This window comes from Propithecus coquereli, unplaced genomic scaffold (assembly GCF_000956105.1).
Source record: "Propithecus coquereli isolate 6110/MARCELLA unplaced genomic scaffold, Pcoq_1.0 Scaffold115, whole genome shotgun sequence".
In the NCBI taxonomy this organism is placed as follows: domain Eukaryota; kingdom Metazoa; phylum Chordata; class Mammalia; order Primates; family Indriidae; genus Propithecus; species Propithecus coquereli.
In genome coordinates, this window is record NW_012135525.1 from 4,547,415 (window position 1) to 4,559,108 (window position 11,694).

The 11,694-nt window shown below is 36.0% G+C and overlaps 1 protein-coding gene across 2 annotated transcripts in view; it reads left to right on the forward strand.

The window, feature by feature from the left end:
• Positions 1-11,694, forward strand: part of ANK3 (ankyrin 3, node of Ranvier (ankyrin G)) — a 515,090-nt gene that overhangs the window by 499,485 nt on the left and 3,911 nt on the right. For both annotated transcript variants that reach the window (XM_012657562.1, XM_012657554.1), the window contains exon 43: positions 6,491-6,578. In XM_012657562.1, the coding sequence (XP_012513016.1) occupies positions 6,491-6,559 (69 nt within the window). In that variant the 3' untranslated portion in view covers positions 6,560-6,578. The remainder of the gene's footprint in view (positions 1-6,490; positions 6,579-11,694) is intronic.

Sequence of the window (11,694 nt, forward strand, 5' to 3'; positions counted from 1 at the left end):
CCCCCCCAAGTCAATGAGGGTTATTTCTTTTGGTCTCCTAGAATTCTAGACATGCATCAGCAAGATAGGTTTTAAGTAATTTTATTAGAGTGAATTATCTATGTATTTGAGTTTAACATTACATGTTAAATTACATGTTAATTACATGTTAACATATTTATTAAGAGCTTAAATATAAAAGACCAAAATATGCTGTGATGTTACTGGCTTCATAAAACAGGGGCATCTATTCTCCACAAATACCCACTTCTTGAAGTTACTGTAATTTTAGAGAGACTGAGTGGAATCAGGGAATGGGTTTATAACTAGAGAGAGCATTATAAAAACAATAGAATCATTCACAAATGAGCTTTGAGAACTATCTTTCATACGTGATGGAGAAACCAAAAGCTAAAGAATAGTTATTATTGGAAGCTATAGGTATACAAAAAAAGCTTTATAAGTTACATATATAGAATTCTTTCTGGTTAATATTTTTCTGTTCAGATTTTGGGGCAGTTGAAAAGGATCACACTTCTGTTGCTTTTCTCTTTACTCCACATACTGCTATCTTTGTAATGTAAGATCAATGTGACATGGGAATCATCTTTGTCAAAAACATAAAATGGAAATGTTAGGACCTGGAGAGGTCAACAAGACCTTCTTTTCCTACACAACAAAACTGAAGATTGGAGATGAATTGATTTACTCGAAATCACATAGCAGTAGCAGCTCTGGGACCAGAGCCTCCTCCCTAGCCCTCTAGAGAAGTACTTTGTCCACAGTACTTCACAGGCAGCCTGCCCTCTGTATTGGCGGGTTCCCTGTTCACAGATTCAGGAATTGAAAATATTCAGGAAAAAACCCAACAATAAAAAATACAAATAAAAAACAATACAGTATAATGACTATTTATACATCATTTACATTATATTAAGTATCACAAGTAATCTAGAGATTATTTAAAGTATATGGGAAGATATGCGTAGGTTATGTGCAAACACTGTGCACCATTTTATAAAAGAGACTTGAGCATTCTGGGATTTTGGTATCCTTGGGGTCCTGGAACCAATCCCCAAGAATACTGAGGAATGATTGTATTTCTCTTCCAGAACAAATAAAAAAGGAATACCGTTTGCTAAACTAAATCAGGCATTTGACTATTCAGACCTTTCCAGTGGCACAGAAGGCAGCATTGGGCTGTCATTGCTGGAAACTATTTGATGGGGCTGGAATGCTGGGAATTTGACCACTTCATGGATGCTGTCCAACCCTGAACTGAACTAGCATAGTTATGCTGTTTGCCATAGTAATCCCCCAGCACTTAATATCTCAGAACTGAAAACATTTTGGGGTTGTTCCAATCCCTCCCATAGCTAGTTTTTGCTGGGAAGTGTCTTCCAAAAGAAGCAGTAGGTGTGCTAAGGATTACATTGACACAAGTCTGGGCAAATCTGTTTTCTTTTTTTTTTTTTTTCAGCAAATTATGGGTGTACATACGTTTAGGTTACGTGTGTTGCCCTTGAAATCTGTTTTCTTAGCATTCAATTTGTATGATAAATGGGGTAAAAGTATAATTTTACAAATTTTCTCTTTACTTTCGTATGTGGATCCATTCTTTCTTTTTGAAGTTTTTATTTTTTATGTTTAATATTTTCCAATCCCTCTGGAATGAGTGAAGTTAACAAATTCTCCCATTTGTCATGGGACTTTTAAAATTTTATCAGCATATTCATTTATTTCTATACACAGTGTGTATTTTCACATGGTATAGAAGCAATTAAAGTTATTAACCAGTCCTGTGAGTTCGTTTACCTTATTTGCTTAGCAAATCCAATGACTGCAAAGATAAAAACGTTAAACCAACTAACAACCAAACTACTGTGAAGTTTGATAAGATTAAAATAACTGAATTTTTGCTATATAATGCAACTGTATTTTTATTTCTATTTTCAACATTTTTACTGGCTTTCTAAATAAGAGTCTACATGTATGTTTTCCACAAATCAGGCAATTCAAAAGTATATAATGTTCTATTCCCCATTCTATTTTCCAGAGGTAACCACTATTCACAAGCTTCAGATTGTTTTTATACACATATACCAATATAGACAGTACATGTGCAAACAAATCCTAACTAGTAGATTTTTTTAGAATGTAAAAGTGGGCTATATTATACTTATTGCTTAGTAACTTGCTTTTTGCAAAATTTATCACATCCATCCTATTTTTGGAAAGTTCAAGTTTTAATGTGTACATCAAAGCAAATTGGTACATTTCATATTGCTATTCTTTCATTTTATTAAAAATTTCAAAGAGAAAGAAATAAAAATTGTAAAATGCAGTGCTTCTAGCAGAGGCCAAAGGGAAATACTGTTAGTTTTCATTAAGGCAGACACCAAAGATGAAAATGTAACACCATACTTGCTGTAACTTTCCTTTAAAATGGGGGGGAAGTTAGGGTGGTTGCCAAAAATAATGTTGTCGACAAGACTGGGGGAAATTTTGTTTACCTGAAAGTACAAACTGTTTTCAAGAACTTTAGAAACTAATTAGAGATTATTCTCTCTCACTGAAGAAGTGACCCCAGTGATCTCCTTGGTAACATTTGGTCTCTAATATATTTGACAGAATTAAAGATGGATACATTTTATAAAAACATACTCCTTACTGTCTTTCCTATCTATCTAATCCACTCCCCAGTGTAGTGAGTTTCTACAGAATCAACTTATTTTGGCCTTATTAAAGCAATAATTGGCTGTATTTAAGGGCCATTTAAGATAAAGAGATATACCTTTACCTTTAATTATATATAAATAGTATGATTTTCAGTATGAAACAATAAAAATGCCAACATACCAGAATATTTTTCAATAACCTATATGGCTTGTTATTTTTAAGTAGGGCTTTGCTTTTTCTAAGGCTATTAGTCTAAATCAGTATTCTTGTATTTATTCTCTATGCTTATAAATATACCTACTTCATATTCCTTTCAGAGACTGTCCAAACAATTTAAAAATTAACTGGCATCTTTCCCTACAAAAGGATCCATTGATAACATATCCAATAGGATACTCATTTTCTGGATTTTCCTGGGATCTTTTAATCATTTAGCACTCAAAGGGCTAGAAATTTCTAAGAGTTAGCTCAAAAATGTCATTCATTCATTTTAAACTATAGTAAAACATTTCATGACATTCTGTTGGCTTTTTTTGCTGTCTTTATGCCTTTACTTTTAAAATTATGGGTTTTTTTCCCAAACCTATGAAACCAACCATAGGAAATATGATATTCCCATAAAAAACTTGATGCAGGTTTTAGTTCATTTAGACATAAGACCTCTACATTGTCTCAATTTTCTTCCCTCTCTTAACTGTGCTAATTAGACTAGCCATAAGATTTAGGAGGAACTAAACATGAGCAGCAAGGAACATCTTGTTTTATTTTCATCCCACCTATACCATAGTGAGGTAAAAATGAGTCATACGTCCCACCCATTGTCATGACCTGTGCACCAAGAATCTCTTAAGAACAGAAAGTCACTTTGTAATGAAAGAAAATGAGAACAGAATTTTGTTAGCAAAACAATAGTGTTTTAGTCTTTATTCTGTCATTTCAAACCAGAACTGCCTTTCAGTTGTGACATAAGGCAATCATAGAATTTTCTCACCATTATCAGAGCCACTATCTTTTCCATTCCAGTAACACTGAAAAGGTTAGAATCCTGGCTCTCTCGGGAATGCAGCTGTCTTTGTGATTGGCATTTTTCCTGGAAAAACCACATCTGTGCACTGCACTGTAACATTATCCACGTCACCTTTTCAATAAGATGCTTGACTAACAGGTCAGTAGGTCCCTGAATATTAGATGTTCATCCCTCATTCCCCAAAACTGTAAGTGGCACAAATCTGAAGCTGAACACCAGTGAGGAAGGTAACGGAATGCAGATACAGTGCTCTTTTTGCTGAATGGTTTGTCTTATTATAGAATCAGGGAGCCAACAGGGAGATCCTAAGGAGCCATCTAAATCCACCAACCTGCCTACAGGCAGAAAAAAGATGAGCCTACCCTGGAGAGTTAAGAATTTATTCCATTTTTTAAACTCATCGGAGGGAGACCTTTGACAGTTACCCCTTTATAAATCAGATAACAGTCACCAATTGAAATATATAATCTTAAATTCCTTTGGTATTGATTTTATCTTTTTGGCCTATGGCAATGGAGATAATCAGTCATCACATAATACCCCTTCTCTTCCAGGTGGAACTCTTAAGCTGTATACTATATCAACCATAGTTATTCTCACTTAAGACTTATGAAAGGCTCAGCCTAAAAAATAAGATTCTTTCTATGCTCTGAACTTTTCTCAGAGTCTATCAAAAAATGTATATATTACCCTTAGTAAGTGAATTTTTAAATAAAACTAATGTGAATGACAAATATAAGGTACTGTCTTAACTCAAATAAGATAAAACTCAATGCACAAAAATCTCTAGAGATTTGGTAGAACTAATGAAGAAACACTGTTCAACGTGAGATGACTGAATCAGAGCTCTAGTCATTGGCTAAGATTTTTTTCTACAAATGAAGCCTTTTGGTTTATCAATGTGTAACTGCATTCTGTAATTATATATTTTCACATTCTTCCTTCTTGGAATTTATTGCTAACCATCATTCTTGAGGTTTAATGCTTGAACGTTGTGGACTGCTAAATAACCACCAGTGAAGTCATCCTTTTCCCCTTGGAATGGAGTAGCAAGTAGAATGTACAAATTCTTTTTCTGAAATTCCAGAGCATGTGTGGTGTTTGAAGTGGTGTGGAGATTTCTCCATCTAGTATGCTGCTAATCTCTATGCCAAATCCTTCAGGGCAAGGAAGCAAAGAATATTCCTGGTGAATCTGTCACAGAAGAAAAATTTACTGATGAAGAAGGCAACCTCATCACCAGAAAAGTAATCATCATTGAGATTTTATGCTTCTCTTGGAACTTAGATTTTCTGCATTAAAAACACTGCTATTTTCTGTGCTACAGTGTTGCCTCTTGAAACAGAAAAATCTCTACTTTTCACTATTGCTTCCTGCAGATCACTCGGAAAGTAGTAAGACGAATTGTTATCCCACAAGAGAGAAAACATGATGACGTGGTAATGGAGAGGGACTGCCAAGGAGAATGTAGAGGATAAAAGCTTGTGCACTCCCTAGAAAATACTGCTAACAGGCTGGCATCTGCAGTGTGGCAGCTTGAAGTGTTTGTTGCTTTTTGACGTCTTATGCATTTGATCAGGGTCAAAGAAAAAGATTTTTCTTCCTAATATATACTTTTTTACTGTCTTCAGAGTTTTCATAGAGTTAAGTTCTTTTACGGGGGAAAGAATGTGCTAGTTTGAGAGAACTGGAGCATGCCCCAGCCCCACCCAGGGCTTGGCCTTCAGCAGAGTGCTGCCTGGGACAGGGACGAGAAAACTGCAAATGCCCAGGGTTTAAATGTTAGAATAGCAGAAGGCTCCATTCAAGATCCTTACATCAAATCTATACATTTTTCCTTTCTACCACATTCTGTAGGAAAATCTGAATTCCCATATCTTAACCTGAGGAGGATTTCCTTCTTTGAGTTTATAACAGCTCATGTCCAACGTGCCAGTTAACGAACTGAACTTACCACTGAACAGTGAAAGTCACCAGTGAATCCCCATCTTCGAAAGAACATTTCTAGTTATTCTTCATTTCTTTCTATTTCTCAGATCTTTACCCTTTTCACTTTAAAAATAGAAACTCCAATAGACTGTTTACATAAGAATAAAGTGAACTGAAAATTTCTCAGAAGTATTCAATCAGAAAATTGGAAAGGCTCCTTGTGTTTTCTGTTAGAGTGGAAACTGAGTATTTGTGCAAAAACCTTGCTCTCAGAGCAGTATGTTCCTGATGTTCAGTGAAGAGAAGTCTTGGTTTATGGAAAATAGATGCCTCATTGGTCTGATAGTGAAGAGGAAGGCATTAGTAATTCCACAAACTTAAAAAAAAAAAAAACAACTCCTCAGATCAATAGCATTTCTAGGGTTTTTAGTTCTTGAATACTACTTTACTGAGAAATTTCAGTTTCATTACAATAGGTCACTTAAAATTCTGCTGGCCATTACAAAACCATAAATTATAATTTACTGATATGTTTTCAAATTGGGATTTGGGTGCCTTGTGAACTTTTAGCAATTTTTTCTAGTCACTATAGGAAATGTATAGTCTGCTCATTTTCATTTATCACTAACCTACTGAATTATTGTGAATTGCAGTTCTGTTGTATTCGTTTTGACTGTGCTCTCTAGCTAGCTTGCCTTGATGATGCTCAGCTGTGTAGTTAAGCCAACTAGATTGTATGTATTTTGGGACATGAAGTGACAAAGTGCTTTAAACTGTTTCACTTATCCTAATCCAGCTTCCAAGGACCCGAATGGGACTGCTTTATAACTGAAACTCTTTCATTATGAAATCTTAATGTGTATATTCCTTTTAAAGCAGGGAGAAGGTTATAAGGTGAAGACGAAGAAAGAAATCCGCCATGTGGAAAAGAAGAGCCACTCATAACAGTGAATGGTCAGTCAAGGTGATAAATAATGCCCATATCAACAACAGTAGGACTTAAATTCCTAAAACTTCAAAATTTCACTAAATAAGTGATTCAGATCTTCACCTTCCTCTCTTTTTCACTGAATTCCAGCTTTGAAAATCAGATATGAAGTTATTCAAGTTCTTTTTATGTTTGCATATATATATGTGTGTATACACACACACAAACTTGATTCGAGTTTCACGGTCCATTAACTTTCCCCTCACAAATTAGGCAGGAATTTAAATGTAAATTATGTTTGCAGAAGCAAATATAAATAGTGATTTTTGAATCTCCTGTAAGAGTGAAGGCTCATTATGAAATGCAGTAGCCTTACACAATCTAACAGTAAGACTACATGGCAACAAATAATTCTTACAAATGTACTTTGAGAACTGTACTGATCCTGCATTTTGCCATTTTAGCAGAATAGCATCTGAGGATATAATTTTGGTTGAAATATAGTGGTTGCAAGTCTCAATTAAGTGACTGACACCTCCATATACAACTTTACATATTTTATATAAACCAAAGGGAAAAAATTGGTTAATGATAGTACTGTTTTTGTTTTAAGTTAAATGTTTAGTAAAGTGAGCTTTGTTTAAATTTGCTTGGACTTCTCTTTATAGATCACACTATTTTCCTTTAACATTGTTTTCCAGATTTTACACTGTCCTATTTCTACATAGCTACAATTAGAAAGGCCATTTGGGGTGGGAAAAAAACAGAATTTTGAGGTAAATTCTGGTTAAGCAGAAGGTAAAGCAGAATCATTTCTTTAGGGCCGTTCACCTATAGTCCTCTTTGCCCCATTGGTTAAAGAAAGAAAGAACAGATTCTGGTTTTCATTTGTATTTCCTGTTCCCTACTCACCAGAATCCTGGTATTTGGAGTGCTGACGTAAGGAACGGAGAAATAATCTAGTCTCATTGCCCCTAATTTTATATGTGAGCTAAATAAGGCCCAGATAAATTCCTAATTCTCCCTCCCCCAACATTATCATTTATTTATTTGTCCACTCTAACATTTATTTCACTTCCTTTCTGTGAGGCTTTCTTACATCACTGTTTAATGGCATTGAAAAAACTGAAGAACTGCAGAGTGCTCTGGAAATATTTACTATACATATTCTTCCAAGTGTTTTAATGTGTTCTTCGTTTAATTCTCATAGCCAGCCCTCTTGAATCGGTGCCCTTATTATTCCCTTTTAACAGATGAGGAAACAGGACCAAAGTGGTTAAGTAAATTGCCCAAGGTCAGGTAAGAAAAGTGTGGCAGAAATAGGATACAAACCCTGACAAGCTGCCTCCAGAGCCCACATTTTCAACCATGTTTACTGGAGACTCAACCTGGGCGTGAAGTGATAGGGACAGCTTCCTTGAGAGTGTGATATTTGAGCTGAGTTGTAAAGATGAATAGGAGTCAGTCATCTCTGTAAGGATTCTGGTCTTTACTCTAAAAGCAGTGGGAAATCACTGAAGGTTTTTAGGCAAGGATGGGATATGATCCAGTTTATGTTCTGCATCACTCACTCCAGATGCAGGGTAGAGAACGAATTGGAAGGGGCAGTAACAGATGAGCAGAAAACCTGTTAAAGAAACTATTGCAGATGCTAGCTTTGGCAGTGAGAATGGCTGAATCAAGAGATATTGATACAGCTTGCTTGTTATTGCATGAGAAGGGTGAAAGATGAGAAAACTGGTGATGACATCAATGTAGTAATGTCTGCTATGAATCCATATACTATGCATGTCCTACTGCTGAACCTGGTGAGAAAGACTTATGTATAGGAGATTGATAAAGTATTATGCATGAGTTTGCTATCTTGAATTAATCCACTTAAAAATTCTAAATGAAAGTAGAAGAGAGTTCAGTCAGTGTTAGTATGCCCCTAAATACTGAGCAACTTGTTCAACCATATACTCAGCCTCTGAGTGGGAAAGAACCAAAAGGGTTACCTACAACAGCTGGGCCATTTTCTACAATAACATATACCTAATGTCTGTGAATAAATGCTACCAAAAAAATATGTGACTGTGCTATACTTCCAGGGTCTTATAGTAATATAAAAATGACTTGATCACTAAATACACAGAATATTTTAAAATTATAAATAATCACCCTATAAAGAAGTTGTCAGACTCACTTGCTACACCAAAGGAAAGAGAAATGCAGGTAGATTAATTCATATGAATGTGAAAATAACTTCAGCATAAAGCAAACTTAATGTGTCAGATGGAAAGAACAGCAATTTGATAGCAAGCCTAATTTTACTTTCCACGTAGTGTTTACCTTCCATTAGGAAACAAGAATACTGCCTGAAATTCCAGGACATTGAATGTGAGCTCTGGAAAAAATCAATTTGCAAATATATTGAGTTTTTATAGTCGTGTTGGCTGTCTTTTTTAAAAAAAATAACAAAAAAACTAAGCAAGTAGAATGCTGCCAATTATCGCTGAGTCTCACATGGTAACACCAAAATTTTTATTTCTTATTTTAGAACCAATTGAATTTTGAGCTATCTGAACTCCACACCTGCTTTTCTTTAATATTAAGTGACAGCCATCCTAATTTGAGGGGAAAAGCCAGTGACTTTAAAGATCTGTGTATAGTATATAGTGACTTACAGTTTACAAAGTACTTTTACATTCTTGTATAATCTAACCCTTCAAACAAGTGTCAAGGCAAGTCAGAACAATTTTGTTTGTGACCTTTTACAGATGAGGATACTAAGGCTTGGAGAAGTCAGATGATGTATCTGTCACAGTTTATGACCAGTAGAGCTAGGATTTGAACTCAGGATTATTGATATTCTGCCTAGTGGTCTTTCTATTACACTAAGCTATCTCTAAAATTATTTATGAATAATAATAAGTCATTTACTGAATGATTGCTATATGCCAGGCACTAGGTAAAATCATTACATATTACCTTATGTAATCCCCAAAACAATGCTATAAGAGAAGTACAACTATTGCCCCCCCCTTTTTTTTAATGAATGAGGAAACTGAGGTTTAAAAGTTAAATGATTTACCCAAGGTCCTATAGCTGGGGAGCAAAAGAACAAAATTTGAACTTATCTAGAACATAACCCCTTAACTCATAAATATTACTCATATTAAAAAGTAATATCTGATGATCTTTAGAGACCCAAAATCAAATTTTGAATCAAATACATGTATAAAGGCAACTTGTAGTAAATTTCTTTATACTATATACAATGAAAACAAAGCAAGACTTCATTTTTAAGGTATCCATAATGTCCAGATTTTCACGTCAAATACCATTAGAGGGCTGATTAGGGAGGTCATGGCAAGGGAAGGTCCCCAAATAAAAGCCATAGCAAAGGTTTACATTAACACATGGCTATATTCTACACCTCCTCTGGGAAAATGTTCAGGATCTCATACCATATGGAAGCCACACATGGCAAGAGTGCCCAGGCTTGTCAGGGCAGCACTTTATCTGAGGCCAAAATTAACTCATTTCATTCATTCCCTCAAAGAATATTTGACCATCTCTCTGGCTTAGAATGGAAGGGCTAGATATACTATGGTAAATAAAATCTCCATGGTCCTTGCATTTCTGGATCTCCCAGTCTGCAAGGAAAAAAGCCATGAGACAAATGTTTAAAAGCACTGAATATACAATGTCCAGGATCCAATGAAAGAATAATGGGGGAATATATTTAAACTTGGAGGCTAGGGAAGGTCTCTGAGAAGTCATGACATTTAAGACCATAGGTGGCACAACTATGAAAAGAATGGGAAAAAGGAGAAGATGACTCCAAGTAAAGGAAACAACACGTACAAGGACCTTTGCGTGGGAAAAGGTCCACCATATTTGAGAAAATGAAAGATCAGGGCACTAGAGCCTGGTGAGCTGGTGGTGGATAAGTAGGCACAAGATGAAGTGAGAAATGCACCATTATTCAGAGCCCCATAGGCCAGAGGAAAGGATTTAGATTTCAAAGAGGAATTTGAAGCTTTTGAGGTTTTAAGCAAGGGCCTGACTTTATCTCTCCACTCCCCACCCCTCACCCCACACCCCACCTGTCTTTTATTCTTTAAAGAGCACACTCACTATGCAGGGAATGGATAGGAGGATAAGAGTAAAATGAAGGTGACCGGTTAGGAGGTTATTGCTGTAATCCAAATAAGCCATAATTATGGCTTGGGCTGGGACCTGGACAGTAGTTTTAGGAAGATCGATAGCACTTGATAGATTAGTGGGGGGGTAGGGTAGAGAAGAAGGGTTGAGTCAAGAATGACACCCAGGTTTCTGGTATAAACAACTGGGTGATAGAGAAAGGAGTAGAAGTGGAAGAGGAATGAGTTTTAAGAAGAGTGTCAGGCATTCAGGCTTAAACTTGTTGAGTTTGAAGTGCTTATGTGACATCCAAGTATTTATATTATACATACAAGTCTGGATCTCTGAGGAAAGGCTGGGACTGGACATATGAGAATGTGAGAGTCATCACTGGAGATGAGTATTGAATACCAGAGAATAGATGTGATTACCTAGGGAGAGAGTTGCCATGAGCAGAGAAGGGGCAACAACATTTTCAGAGTAGAGTTTAAAATGTTGCCCCTGACCCCTTCCTTCCTAGGGAGATCCAACCATGACCCTCCTTAGTAAGCACTCAGTAAGTGCCAGCTATTATTACTGGTGTTAAGAGAAACAAGAAGAGAACCAAGAATAGAACTTTGAAGAGCCTAGATTACAGAGGCTGGTAGACTAAGAAGCAGCAGCCAGAGATGCTAGAATGTAACAGTGGGAGAAGTGAGATCAGCAGTGTCACTGAAATCCTCTGCATGTGACGGTGGTTTAAACTTCAGAGAAATTTCCATTATTCCATATCGCTTGTTTCTCATAGTAACCCTAGGAAATTAGTAAGACAAGTATTTGCTTTCCTCTTTACAAACTAATGAACAGAGACAGAGAGAGCAGAATCTCGGAGGCTACAGTTAATTGATAGGTCTGTATTTTAACCAGATCTCCTGATTTCTGCTTCTGGGAAGTCAGAGCTATAGCCTGAATTGCTTCACTATAAATCCAGGACCCTGCCCTCCAGAATATTTTCCTAGAATTCATTTGGAGTGGATATGTTTTT